This window comes from Aspergillus undulatus (assembly GCF_047715775.1).
Source record: "Aspergillus undulatus strain CBS 261.88 unplaced genomic scaffold BDV17scaffold_18, whole genome shotgun sequence".
NCBI lineage: Eukaryota > Fungi > Ascomycota > Eurotiomycetes > Eurotiales > Aspergillaceae > Aspergillus > Aspergillus undulatus.
The window spans coordinates 397,784-411,864 of record NW_027396622.1 but is presented as its reverse complement, the minus strand read 5'-3'; the positions used below and the strand labels follow the sequence as shown (position 1 = coordinate 411,864).

At 52.0% G+C, this 14,081-nt stretch overlaps 5 protein-coding genes across 5 annotated transcripts; 3 read left to right on the top strand and 2 right to left on the bottom strand.

The window, feature by feature from the left end:
• Positions 1-48: 48 nt before the first annotated feature.
• BDV17DRAFT_55857 (putative DUF221 domain protein) lies at positions 49-3,579 on the bottom strand. Its single transcript, XM_073764780.1, has 6 exons — positions 2,963-3,579; positions 2,668-2,903; positions 2,314-2,606; positions 1,359-2,264; positions 911-1,309; positions 49-848 (listed from the first exon to the last, which is right to left on the bottom strand). Exons 1-6 carry the CDS (start codon positions 3,011-3,013, stop codon positions 130-132), a joined length of 2,604 nt encoding a protein of 867 aa, XP_073616630.1. The 5' UTR covers positions 3,014-3,579; the 3' UTR covers positions 49-129.
• Positions 3,580-5,269: 1,690 nt separating this feature from the next.
• On the top strand, positions 5,270-6,682 carry BDV17DRAFT_261011 (uncharacterized protein). Its single transcript, XM_073757608.1, has 2 exons — positions 5,270-5,928; positions 5,978-6,682. The coding sequence occupies exons 1-2, from the start codon at positions 5,304-5,306 to the stop codon at positions 6,421-6,423; spliced, it is 1,071 nt and encodes a 356-aa protein (XP_073616629.1). The 5' UTR covers positions 5,270-5,303; the 3' UTR covers positions 6,424-6,682.
• A 181-nt stretch (positions 6,683-6,863) lies between these two features.
• On the top strand, positions 6,864-10,297 carry BDV17DRAFT_261009 (cell differentiation and development protein Fsr1). Its single transcript, XM_073757607.1, has 4 exons — positions 6,864-7,256; positions 7,343-7,621; positions 7,679-9,502; positions 9,553-10,297. Exons 1-4 carry the CDS (start codon positions 7,154-7,156, stop codon positions 9,810-9,812), a joined length of 2,466 nt encoding a protein of 821 aa, XP_073616628.1. The 5' UTR covers positions 6,864-7,153; the 3' UTR covers positions 9,813-10,297.
• An 81-nt stretch (positions 10,298-10,378) lies between these two features.
• BDV17DRAFT_290495 (uncharacterized protein) lies at positions 10,379-11,214 on the bottom strand (the record flags this gene model as incomplete). Its single annotated transcript, XM_073761927.1, has 2 exons — positions 10,379-11,017; positions 11,107-11,214. The coding sequence occupies 2 exons, from the start codon at positions 11,212-11,214 to the stop codon at positions 10,379-10,381; spliced, it is 747 nt and encodes a 248-aa protein (XP_073616627.1).
• Positions 11,215-11,554: 340 nt separating this feature from the next.
• BDV17DRAFT_290494 (rRNA (cytosine-C5-)-methyltransferase NOP2) lies at positions 11,555-13,927 on the top strand (the record flags this gene model as incomplete). The annotated part of the gene is made up of 1 exon (XM_073761926.1): positions 11,555-13,927. One exon carries the CDS (start codon positions 11,555-11,557, stop codon positions 13,925-13,927), a length of 2,373 nt encoding a protein of 790 aa, XP_073616626.1.
• Positions 13,928-14,081: the final 154 nt, after the last annotated feature.

Genomic DNA, 14,081 nt, shown 5'->3' with positions numbered 1-14,081 from the left:
CGCCAAAGGACAAGGCCACCACCAGATTACCTTATTATCAACATCTAAGCCCTATCCACCAGCTAACCATCCCAATACCATATAACCCATAAAAGCCATAAATCATAACGTTATACCTTCAATAGAACCCTAATACAAAATCTTCAACTCCCAAAGCGGCAAACCCGGATCAAACTTATCCCAAACAATCTTCCCCTTCTCATGGAGATGTGCCCCCTCATCCGTAATCGGAATGCACTCATGCGACTCCTCAATCTCCCACCTCGACACCCCCCACTTATCCCTCGGAATCCAGATAGTCGGCGTCCCACTCGTAATGCAGGGCTCAAAGTACGCACTGCGGCGCTCCTCCTCAGAGTACTTAATCTCCACATGGTCACGGCGGACCTTCCGGCGGATAGTCGCGAAGTCGCGGTACAGGTTCGGATGGAACCATTTGAAGAGGCGGGACAATTTTGTCTGCGGTCTTGTTTGGAGAAGCGCGGCTTCTTCGTCTTTTGCTTGTTGGATTTCTTCCTCGACGTCGAGTGTGCGTGGGAGGAAGGAATTTAGGGGGGCTAGGGCTTCATTTAGGGAGAGGTGGGCGAGGACAGTGAGGATTGTGAAAAGAACCATTATTATGAGCGGGCCGATGGCGGATTTGATAGCGAATAGGCCGACCATGCAGATGTTGGCGAGGTAGACACCTGTCAGTAGGTGCTGGAGGGCGCGCGGATAGACGAGCCCTTTTGTGTCGATGCGGATGTCGTAGACGAAGAGGAAGTTGTAGCGGTAGGCTTGGTAGACTAGGTAGAGGCCGACGAAGCAGAAGCCTAGGATTAGGGGGGCAATGCAGGAGTATGTTAGGGCTGATTGAGTTGGTGTTAGATTAGCGTGCCGGGGAAGCATCAAGAGTCGGTAGTAGGCCTACCTATTACGCCCATGTTCGCAAATACGGGAAACACGTTACCCCAGCCTAGTTCGCTGAGGGCGGCCCAGCGCTCGTACAGGCGTCGAGGTGAGCCGTCAAAGAACGTGGTCATGAATTTGAAGACCAGTACGCTCATGATTTGTACGACGGCTAGCGAGCTGATAGAGAGACCTTGAAGGAGGAAATATGATATGTAAAAGTTGGTTGCTTTCGGTAGGTTCTCGGCTAAGAGATCTTTTGCTGACAGCGGGTCTTGGATGATTTGTGCCGTCGCTGCGGACGCTGCTGAGGTCAAAGTCGTCACTAGAAATACTTGGACGACCTGGAAGCAGAAGTGCGCTGTTTGGGTAAACAGTTCAACATGAGCTGCAGAGGGCACACCAGCACGCTTAGCGCCAACTAGAGAGACCATTAGCTATGGCAGAAAGAAGAAAGAGACTAAACATACAGCGACAAATGACGGGAACACACGACATCAAAAGGGCCAGGGCCGCAGCCGGAAGTAATCCTGCAATCACACCCTTGATCACCTCAGGGAGGTCGTCAATCCAGCCCAGGAACGGGACCTCCCTCGAAAGATAGCTAATGTTCGAGATAATACCCACGGCTGCGGACGGGATGGACCAAAATATAATCATTGCTGCTATCCCACCTTGGACAAGAAATCGTCTCACGATGCGCTGCCACCAACTAAGATTCAGCGCCGACCACACAACCTCATCTGGAGATATACCAATGAACCGAGGTGTCATATGGAGGGGCTGGTGGTGGGAGAGAGTCTGGAGGGCAACCTGGGCATCCGACTGGGAGTGGAACTCGATGAATATGGCAGATAGAAGTTTGGCATCCCCATTTTTGTGCTTCTTTTGCAGACCCTCGATCTCTTTCGTGACGTTCACGAGCTCTTCCCGAAGCCAGCGAATGGAATCGACCTTCTCTCCGAACATCTTGGGACGGTGAGTCGGCCGTCGGACTTTGTGGTACAATGCTGGACCGCTTGATTTACAATCGACACAGTCCGTACATGGGAGGGTTCCAGCTTTCAGGAGCTTTATGCGCATCGAATTTGCTGACCGGATCAGCTTCGTCTCCAGTCTCTCCAGGCGACGGGCAAGCTCGTCCCTCTCTTGGACCTTTTTGGTCAACGCTTTGCAGTCGGCTGTTATCCATATCTGACAAATACTGTCCCCAAACACTTGTCGTAACTTCTTTTCACTTTTATAGTCTTCGGGGACCGACATGAACAGAACTGTCCTGGACGATATTCGGCGGGCATAGGCAGGCGAATTAAGATACGCTTGTCGCAGGTTGGCATAGAATATACTTTCTCTCGTTACAGTGTAGAAAACGAAGGCTTGAAGAAGTTAGATGTGAAGTACCCACATCGATAAGATTGCACTTACTGAAGTACACGCATGAGATGATAGCATGGGCGTAGTAGCGGTTCTTACTTTTCACATTGCTAAAGCTCAAGGCATCAAGCTGAGTGTTTCCTGCACCGCCCGTTGCATGAATCGGAAGGAGAATTGGCCATGTGAATAGGCATCCGATAAAAAACGTTGCGCAGAGAACTCTTAAGAAGCGTAGAAAGAGATATCCATCCATAGAGTGATGATTGAGGACATGCGCATCGGAAATTTTGAGGAATTGTCCAATCCAGTTCACCCATCCGGTAGGAAGCTGCGGACTCTTCTCACTAAAAAAAATTGGTTCAGCATTTGGAATAGGGTTCAAAGCCATGAGCGACGCAAACGTACTGTTGGTGCCAGCAAGGCAAATGACTCCTCGGAGCATACCATCGCACTTGTGTTCGGCGGAAAATCAGAAAAATAGAGAACCAGATTGTTGCGATAAACAACGCAGGAAGTATTGTAGACAAGAGAGACGATAATGAGGTCGAGTCTCCTCCTGCAGTGACGGTATCCAGTGTGTCAGAAGTTGTTGACGATGCATTTCCTCTCGAGGAGCCAACATTAGGATCATTGCTAGGATCCTAGATCTCACCATAAGAATCAATTTGATTAAAGTTGCATATCATGGTGTAACACATACAAGGAGATCTTGTCGTGCAACAAGAAAGTTCAATAAAGCTCGTTTCTCCATCTTGGCCGCGGGTGAGATTTGTCATGTCCTCCGCTTCGACTATTCAAAAGCAGAAGCAAAATATTGTCTTCCGACAGCATCAATAAATCCGGGACTCCGCCGAGATACATATTCTCTGCGGCGCGTTTCCATTACGAAGGGCGATTCCATGGCGTGCTTGACCTGTCATCCGTGCCCGAGGATCAATAGCGCACAGAAGATCAAAGTATGGAGCTAGTCAGACAGAACGAAGAGCGATTCGTCAATGAGAGGAACTCCTGTGCTAACCTGAGGGATAAAGTTGGAAGAGTCCGTGCTGGTTGGAATAAGAAAAAATTTCAGTTTATCTGATTCGTCGTGGGGGACTGGAAGCATGCATGGGTTCGTCACACTGGAACGGGCGGCCGGTCAATAGTACGGCTTGGACAGGTGCCAGTCTCCGCTAGGATTCCATGTCAGGGAGTTCTCTGAGGAATCTGCAGCTAGGAATCGCTAGTGGTCTATCATTTTTGTGAGAATCTGTGCCTATCTACTGATAAGACAGTAGACTAGATCCAATAGTCCCTCGGGTTCGACGGGAACTGCCGATCAAGTGGGTTGTCTAATCCTCCACCTCGGCTTGGAATGCTCGCCACAACATACCATTTCGTTTCCAAACTCCAACTTGGTCACAAGCTCGAGTCATGACGCTCAAAAGCAATACGAATTTGACTCGACCAAAACCCACAGTGTGGGAGGGCAAACCCGGACCAACCTCGGAGCCTTGCAGCAAAGTTCCCCGCTGTTCGGGAGCCCATGTGCTGAATAGTCAGACAAAGTCCTCAAAGAAGGAATGATCCCCATGTCCCTTGCAGGAACATACCGCAACTCCAGTCGCAGGCTTCATGGAGGGGTACCTTTGACGCAACTCGGGCTCGAGTGAGGGTGAAATCCACATCACTCAAACATAATAATAGCATCATCTTAGACAAGGAGGAGCAGATGCAGATGCATGCTTCGCTTTCGCCCATCTCACTTCCTGTTGCTTGCAGAAATCTCGGTTAGAATTCAAATGCGAGGAGAAAAAAAATCCCAGGATAACCCGGCGATCTAGCCATATACTCATTGCTTCTGGATCTGTCGCAAACAAAGGTAATCTTAGAGGTCCGGGTAATCGGTTCTGATATCTAGGGTGCGGTGGCTTGTAGGGAGGTTCCAATTTTCGAGCTTAGATGCATGTATTCCACAGTGGTTATATGCAGAACCGTCCCTGACCATTCCAACTTGATGTGCCTGCCGAGCATTGACAGTGATTTGCTTAGGAGCAACGAACACCGATGATAGAATTCCTTGCTCAATGTTGATTTCCAGGGAGTGTCGAGTGAATTGGGACGACAACCAAGAGGACTGTAATTGATTGATGCATGCGGGTGGGAAGGAAAATGTCTGCCGCATCAGGCTGGTGACCTGCATGTTCCAATCTTGACATCCCGCGCAATTTTCACAACCCTGCAGGCTGCACCAGCCCTATGTGGGCGAGTCACACCGTGGTCCATGTTGGATGTCTGTAGATGATACTCCGCACAAATTAGGTGCCCGGAGTACGGAGTAAAGAGCATCCACATGTTCTTGTGCGAGACTTGATTGTCCTTCCTGGTCGAGGGATGCCAAGGGCTGCTGGTCGAGCCATCGGTCGAATGTATTCCTCAGTGCACTGACTGTGGTCTCATTCGTCTCGTCATGCACTCCGTATGTTCATGCATATTGTGATGTGCCCAAAGTATCACCACAGACTTCCCATTCCAAACTGTAACGTGATGGAAAGTGGATGCGGACTGGACTGTTCGAGTTCGCCAGATTCTGCAAGCCATTAGTAACAGGCCTCATGCAACGAGAGCATGACGCTAGAATGGTTAATCCGTGCTAATAGAAAACGTTATTCGATAAGCGAGAAGCGTGTCCATCTCAACTTGACGTGATATATATACATGTCGACGAAGCCGGGTGCAAGAGTAGCGCCCGCCATTGTAAGCTTCTAGGTGACCGTATGATAAAGGACACTCCGTCAATAGAAGCTAGGGACAATGGACGGCAAGCAGCGACAGCTGAATCTATGCTTAACATCAAGTTGTTCCGGTTGAAGTATGGAAATGGTCAAGAGAGGCCAAGTGAGGTTATCCTGGGCAGAGAGCTAGAGTGGATCCAGCGGGGAGCGGTGACGGGCGGCAGTAAGGAGACAAACGAAGCCGAACTAGGAAACTCCCCTGGCAGCTTGAACGACCACTGACAGACTCCATGGCGAACAACCCCCCATTCCGAAGTTCCTCAGAAGATGTCCCTTCGGAGCCCGGAGCAGAAGGGAGGAAGATACACCCAAGATGACTCCGATACCACCCCGGTAATCTCGCCTTTCGAACAGAAGCAGCCGTTCCCTCCTCTACCGCCTGATGAACTCGAATCTGCTGAAGAAACCCCGGACAATAGCTACGCGCAAGGCGATGACGAAGACCTAGCTTCTTCTCCGCAACGCGAGACCGAGGGGGATGACGTGGACTTCCACTCCCATTACTCCCTAGAGGATCAGTCTTTCTCCGATGCCTCTACAGACTCAAATGACGAGCAATCGCCGGAAGATGGCATTGCCATGCACCATCCTTTCCGGCAGTCAACAGGTTCACTTCACGGACCCAATGCGTTTGCACCACCATTCTACAATCGACCCCCCACGCCGCTACCTCCGTCTCCATCGCTGACATCTTTGCTTCGACCTCCTTTTTCTACTACCACTTCACGCCCCACCACTCCCGACAGCTCTGACGTTGAGACTCCGAATGACACCGAAGCAGCCGTCGCAAAGTCGGCGCGAAGGGCGACCACTGTTCCTAGAGCCAGCCCCAAAGTGCCGACTTACGAATACTACGGCTTTGTCTTATACCTCGCTTCATCATTGGCATTCCGTGAGTGAACTTCTTCATATATGTCATAGCAATACTGACGTGATTATAGTAATTTATATCCTCTGGTCATATCTACCGTCGCCTTTCTTACATCAACTTGGAATATACTATTACCCGAATCGATGGTGGTCATTGGCGTTTCCCTCCTGGCTCGTTATGTCTATCATCTATATCTACGTCGCCTTGGCCTCCTACAACACGGGATACTTGACTCTACCGATGAACAGTGTAGAGAACATTGTGGATGAAGTGGCAAATGTGGCAGTCATTGATGGAAAGGGTAGACGGCGCCCCGGTGGTGCTGCAAAGATGCGTGCTGGGGCTACTTCTTACCAGATTATGGGGCCGCAGAACCGGAAGGTCAATTGGAGGGAGATTTGGAGTGAAGGAACGGACGCGGTTCTGGATGTCCCGGTCGGGGGTGTGTGCGAAGTGCTCTACGGACAGGAGCGTGATGACGAAGAGATTGTCTGCGAAGATAGCCCAGATTTATAGGCTTAGATGGTTCAGTGTAGAATCTATGAACCTTGCAATGTTCAAGCAGATGTTGAGTGGACTGTAGCGGTCGTAATACTGAGGGGTCTCGACTTCCATGTGATAGTAGGACGATAGAAAGACACTATTGAACCCCGGATTTCGCGGTAGCCGCAGAAACGAGACACGTTTCGCTCGTGGTCTTGCAGCCTCAAAAGCAATACTACCTTTGTTTGGTTGCGTGGCAGCAGAGCGGGAGATTGCATGGACTTAGGCAAAGACTCGCCATGGACAGTCACCAGAGTCGTAGTGTCCAAGAGGACAAACCCCTGAGAGCGCCGCCAACCCCAGCGCTAAAGGCGGTAACCGTCGCGGGAGCGGCTGCGGAACCAACAAGAGGCCAGCGGCGGCGGTCACTCTGCTGCGAGGAGTCCTCAGACGCGCTGCTGTCCTGTGTCCATCTCGACTCCAAGAGCACAGCTCGACCTCTACCCTCGCTAGCTAGCAACTCTTCCCATCTCTGACACAACTCCACTATTGCTCATCTACCGGTGCTGGCACGGCTTGGAACCTCGTTCCCTGCCGCTGTCGCCCGTCCTGTGCTGTCCGCTCACAACAACACTTACCGCTACCGCTGCGAACACCAATTCCGAGCCGTCCCCCAGAACCCACCACATCATCGGTTTTTACGAGAATTATCACATAGCTTGTCTTGATCTAATTGTCTCTTGTCGCCCCAGCTTCGCATTGTATGGCTTGGCAATCTCCCTCCGCCATGTCTGGGGGTGGAGGGTTCGTCGGTCCTGGGGGTGATGCGAACGGCGGCCCTCAGGGGACTGAATACACATTGCAAGGTGAGTTTTGCGCGCGAAATCTTTCTGCTATTTTCATTTCCTGCCGAGTATACCTATTCTAAATGTTAATCACCTGCTTTTTTTAGGTGTTATGCGCTTTCTGCAGACAGAATGGCACCGACACGAGCGGGATCGCAATGCCTGGGAGATCGAGCGCGCAGAGATGAAATCTCGGATAGGCAAACTCGAGGGTGACGTCCGGACGAGCAAACGCTTGCACGAATCGCTAGGAAAGCATGTTCGGCTGCTGGAGGCTGCATTGAAGAAGGAACGCGAGAAGGTTCGAAAGCTCACGAACAACGAGGCTGTGGAGGACCTCCGCGATCCCAAGGACATTGCCCGCGAGAGCATCAATTCTCTTAAATGTGATTCATCTGATGAGTTCTGTGTCTACGACTTTGTTCTAACATCTTCTCTTCTAGCGCAACGACCGAAACTGGAGAGCGGCCTTGAAGACCTCGACCCTAACGCTGAAAATCAACACGAATTCCGCCAGGAAACCGAACGCGATAAGTCACGACTATATCTATCAAAGTGCTCACAGGAGATCGCCTACCATGTCATTCCGTCCGCGCACCCGCCCCCCGATCTCGGCGAGCTCGAGCTGTCGAACCATGTTTATGGCAACCAGCAGCTGGCTCAACAAGGCCTAGAAGAAGCGTATATTCAGCAGCAACGACAAAAAGCAAACAACTTCATGGCACGGGAAGTACCGATACAGAATCATCAACCCATTGTCAAACATTATCCCGATAACATGAGTTTATCCCGCGCTCCTAACCAGTACAGCCTCCCAGCCACCTCGAGGGACGTTGTCGATAGACGGATGATGGAGCAACAACAGGTCCCGATGCCAGCTCTTGATGACAGCAAGCAAGCTCTGGAGAACTCCGTTCGGGAACATGGAATGCCAGAGAGACAAGGATACGAGGGCTACGGGTCGGAAGCCCCCACTGGAGACGCGCCACGGCCTCAGCGAACCGATGAGAGTATTGGCGATACCGATGGCTGGAATTTTGATGATCCAACTGAGCAAGTAGCTCCTCCTGAATCGATACCCCAAAGACCGGATGTTGACGCCTTCCCGAACGCAAACTTTGTTCGGCAGAAATCACCCGCACGGACTGGTTCGCTGTCTCATCGAAGAAAAAGCTCCGGCGCTCGACGCAAGAGCGAAGGCTCGGTTGATCTCGGCACAGGAGCCGGGCCGAAGCAAGATTCTGCATTCAGAGTTCGCTTCGCTCTACGAGGACACCTTGATGTTGTCCGATCTGTGATCTTCACTGGCGGCGGCAGTCCATCAGAACCTGAGATATGTACCTGCAGTGATGATGGGACCATTAAGCGGTGGATAATTCCAGCGAGCTACGGAGCGTTCGGCCACTCGGCAAATAGCAGCGACCTGGATATTACGAGCTACTTTACACATCGAGGACACGTTGGAGCTGTTACTGCCTTGGCTGCATGCTCTCCGTCTCAGAACTTCTCAAACGGCGGCCGCACGATTGGAGATGGTTGGGTCTTCTCTGGTGGACAGGATGCCAGTGTGCGGGTTTGGGAACGCGGGAGGGTCGATCCCAAGGCCACACTCGATGGCCATTCGGATGCTGTTTGGGGTCTCTGTGTTCTTCCCGGAACAGCAGGATCCATATTTGGTGATTCCGCCAGCCATTATGGAGGACCAGATCGGGTTGTACTCGCATCTGGCTCCGCAGATGGCAAAATAATCATATGGGCTGTTAGTGCGCCACCACAACTCTCCTCACCTCAAGCTGGAAATCGTCGGGCTGGAGGCAGTCGACGCGCCAATTCGATATCCTCTGGGTCAAATTTCCCGTCGTCACCGCAGCCTAGTACAGCAACGACAACACCCTTCCACTACACAATGGTTCGGCAGATCGTCCGGACGGAATCACCATCACCGACCTGTATCAGTCCGTTATCCCTTGCTGGTATCAACTTTGTAGTGTCCTACACAGACGCTTCGATCCTTGTGTACGACACGCGGACTGGTGAAGAAATTGTGGGCATGGCGAGCCTTGAAACATATGATGGCACTCGATCAACAGGTGTCAACTCGGTTGTTGCAACAACTGTTGGCTTTGATGGGTCGGCGGGTCTGGATCCAAGCAGAACGCTAGCTGATGAAGAGGTCGTTCATGGCGCCACTGGCTCAAGTGGTGTGGAGGGTGTTGTCATCAGCGGTTACGAAGACCGCTATATCCGTTTCTTCGACGCTAACAGCGGTATGTATCCTGTTCTTTTTATCTAAGCCAGTTAACTAACTATTCCACAGGGCAATGTACCTACACTATGCTAGCACACCCTTCCGCCATCGCTTCACTTTCCCTTTCCCCCGATGGCCGTGAGCTCGTGTCTGCCGGCCACGACGCCAGCCTACGGTTCTGGAACCTCGAAAAGCGAAGCTGCACCCAAGAAATCACAAGCCACCGCCTCATGCGCGGTGAAGGCGTCTGCTCTGTCGTATGGAGCCGCGACAGCCGGTGGGTCGTGGGCGGCGGCGGCGACGGGGTAATCAAGGTGTTTTCAAGATAATAATATGACGAAGGCCAAAACCGCAGTTGATGTATGATTTTGTTGCTCCCATCTTATTATGTCTCGCAGATACTCTTCTTACGCCATGTTCATTATGTTCTTTTGGACTCATGAAATGATTGAGCGATTGGCCAAATTCCTGAGCATTTGTAACGGTGTCACACTTATCTGGCATATGTTCCTTTCTACAACTCATGTCCTTATAACTCTTTTCTTCACTATTTTTTTCCGTTTCTTCTATTTTTGTATTCTCCCATGGTTGTTGGACCATTTCATGTGCCAATGCCTACGTATACCAAGATGTTCTGTCCTGTTACCTTGTTCTTTCCTCTAAACCCTGCGGACAAAGTCTCGTCCTTGTGGTAATTATGGGGGTGTATGTTACTCTATTGCCGTTTTGATGTGCTTTTCGTCTCGCAGCATGCCTTCTGTGTTTGCAGACTGATACAATATTAATGGACGCGAATAGTGATTTCCCGATCCTTATATGTCCTCTTAATCCACCTTTCCTGTAGAAACATATAAGCCGGTTGCTATTCAGGTATCATCCCCGACAGATTCTCGAATCAATGACTAGCAGCCCAAGCATCCTTAAAAACACCCCTCATCTTCCGCGCAACCTCCTCATCCTTCAACCGCTGCTCAAGATACCCCTGCAAATCATCCCAGAACTGTTCCGTCCGCAGCACATCCTCGCCACTCGGCCCAAACGCCGCCTTAGCCGTTGCCTCCCCCCCTTCACATCCCTTCCTCTGTTCCTGTTCCTTCACTTCACCTTGAGCCTCACCCTGGCCCTGCACCTGACTCTGCTCATCAACAACCCTCGCACCCCCCATAACCATAACCCCAAACTCCACGCCCTTCCCACCAGCAAGCAACCCCTCCTCCCCGTTATCACTCATAACCTCCGCAACAGTCTTGCCGTTCCCTGTGACGGGTTTCCGCTTATATAGGATCTTGATCTTCTCCGTGGCAACTTTATTGTCCGACCCTGTTTCGAGAATTCGTTCGCGCACGGCGTCCTTGAGGTCTGAGATGCTTGTTGTTGAGAGCGGCGCGTTGAGGATCGTTACTTCGAGGACAGGGTTGCGCGCGGATTTTAGTGTTATCGTTATGGATTTTGCGGAGCCGGGGTTTGCGGAGGTTGTTGTTCGGCTCTTTTTGGGCATGGAGGGGCGAGCAGGGGAAAGACGGGGGAGGGTGTACTATGTTAAGTCGTAGGTTAGCTGAGGGGTCATATTACTGATTGGGAATGCTGTAGGAGTTTGGAAGAGAACAGGCAGGTGTCACGCACAGGAGCACGAGGCGTCTGTCCTTGGTCGTGGACATAGTCTGCCCGCAGCTTAATGGGACGGGAGTCCAGCGCTGAGAGGAACGATTTCGTGAATGCTAGTTCCGACATCGTGGCGGCGGCAAAGTCCAGCTGTATGAGATGGAGCAGTCACAGAGCGAGGGAGAAGAGAAGTGTCGTAGGAATCAAGAGGTGATACACGATTGTTGCTCGAGACTCAGCAGTACCCAATCGGGGTGTCATGAAGCTGCGACTCTCCGTCCTAGTTGCAGCCTCAGTCTTCAGGCACAAAAGGTCGATGAGTGCCTGCCACTCACCGCCCAGACCAAATCCTTACTGCCAGTGCAGACCGCCCACCCAGCGCAGAAAAAAAAACGAAAAAAGATTCAAATCTTCCGCCAGCCAGTCTCGAAAAACACAACTTCCATATACCGTCGCATTCCGTTTCGCAATGGGTAAAGGACGCCGCATGAAGAAGCAGGGCCCTCCGGCCCCGCTGGATGAGTCGAAAATCACGATGCTCAAGAAACGCAAGTCTGGCGATGCCGAGGAAGCGGGAAAGAAGCGGAGACGCTCCGATGTTGAGGAGGATGTTCACAAGAAGACGAAGAAGAGTAAAGGCGCCCAGAATGGCGTCGCTGTTAATGGTGCTGGTACCGGGAAGGAGAAGAAGGGTGCTGTTGCGGCTGCGCCTAAGGACAAGAAGGACAAGAAGAAAGTTGTGCAGAGACAGCCGGAGCCCGAGTCGGATGATGAGGATGAGGATGAGGACATGTCGGACTTTGAAGGCGAAGCACTTGACGAGGACGAGTTTGACGATTTGGATGGCGTCAGTGATGGGTCTATGGATACTCAGGGCGAAGGGGAATTTGGATTCGGCAGTGACGAAGATTCAGACTCCGTGGTGGATTCAGATGAAGACGACCACCCCCGACAAACGATGTTCTCGGACGACGAAGATATGTCTGACGCAGAAGAAAAATTGACAGCGGCCAACATCGCAGGTCTCTCGCGGAAATTGGACGAAAAGAGGCAGGCTGAAGAGGAGGAGGCAGAGGCTGAACTGCAAGAGTCTGCGATGCAAACGAACATCGCAGGTGACGCCCAGGATGTATTTGCAGGCGCAGATAGCGAAGGACTTGCGCCTAACCTACAGCTTCTCAGAACGAGAATCACAGAGACGATCCGTATCCTCGGCGACATGAAGACGCTCGGTCAACCTGGCAAGTCCCGCGCCGATTACACCCAGCTGCTCCTCAACGACATCTGCACTTACTACGGCTACACCCCCTTCCTCGCCGAAAAGCTCTTCAACCTCTTCACACCCATGGAGGCCTTCGCCTTCTTCGAAGCTAACGAAACTCCCCGCCCTGTCGTAATTCGCACCAACACCCTCCGCACGAACCGAAGATCTCTCGCCCAAGCCCTCATCAACCGCGGCGTCGTCCTCGAGCCCGTCGGAAAATGGTCTAAGGTTGGTTTGCAAGTCTTCGAGTCCGCTGTCCCGCTCGGTGCGACCCCAGAATACCTAGCAGGTCACTACATCCTCCAAGCCGCCTCCTCCTTCCTCCCCGCCATGGCCCTCGCGCCTCAAGAGAACGAACGAGTCCTCGACATGGCCTCCGCCCCCGGCGGTAAAACTACCTACATCGCCGCGCTGATGCGCAACACAGGCTGCGTCATCGCCAACGACGCCAGCAAGCCCCGTGCAAAGGGTCTAATCGGTAACATCCACCGCCTAGGCTGCAAGAACACCATAGTCACGCACCTGGACGCGCGCACCGCCTTCCCCAAGGCAATGGGTGGCTTTGACCGCGTCCTCCTCGACGCCCCCTGCACTGGAACAGGCGTTATCTCCAAGGACCCCGGCGTCAAGGCAAACAAGAACGAGCGCGACTTCCTCGCCATCCCGCACATGCAGCGCCAGCTTCTCCTATCCGCCATCGACTCCGTCGACCACGCCTCCAAGACAGGCGGATACATCGTCTACTCAACGTGTTCCGTAACCGTCGAAGAAAACGAAGCCGTCGTGCAATACGTCCTGAAGAAACGCCCCAACGTCAAGCTCGTCGAAACAGGTCTCGGCGATTTCGGTACACCTGGTTTCACGCATTACATGGGCAAGCACTTCGATGAGAAAATGACCATGACGAGGCGATACTTCCCGCACCGCGAGAACGTCGACGGTTTCTTCGTCTGTAAGCTTAAAAAGACAGGCCCGACGCCCGTGCAGAAGGCTGGTGCTGGTGAGAAGGACGCCAACGGTACCTCCGTTAACACTCGCACTAAGTCTACGATTTCCACAACGGACGGCGATGACAGCGATGTCGTCGACAAGACGCCTATAACTGAGGAGAACGCCTCCGAGGGAGACGGATTCGGTCCCTTCGATGAGAACGAGGACGAAGATGCGGAGCGGATCTTGCGCGCTGAGCGGAACCGGCTCCGCAGGAAGGGTCTTAATCCTAAGGGTGTCCTGAATAAGCCGAAGAAGAACGCCGCGTCAAAGGCGAAGGCGGAGTCGGCAATTTCTGCATCTGCATCAGCATCAGAGTCCGAATCCTCAACGCCGGCCTCGAAATCGAAGTCTAAGAAGACTGAGGCCGCCAAAGCCGAGACCAAGGCAGAACCTGAGGAGAAGAAGGTAGAAGGCAAGAAGGAGAAGAAGAGCAAGAAGGAAAAGAAGGCTGACGCTGACGTGCCCACATCGACACCCCCCTCCAACCAAGAGGCAGAGAAGAAGCAGGATAAAAAGCAGGCAGCGTCTGCTACTGCTAGTAGTCCCGGGAAAGAGAAGAAGGGCAAGGGCAAGGGAAGTAAATAAAGGATTTGTTCGGCGTTTATACATACGTAGGTTAGGTACTCATCTGTCTGCAAATAATTGATCTGTTATGGTAATGTTACTGTGTATGTATAGCATCGTGAAACGAAAAAAGCATCATTTTTTTTTCTTAGAACCTATCAGTGCTCGGACGCTT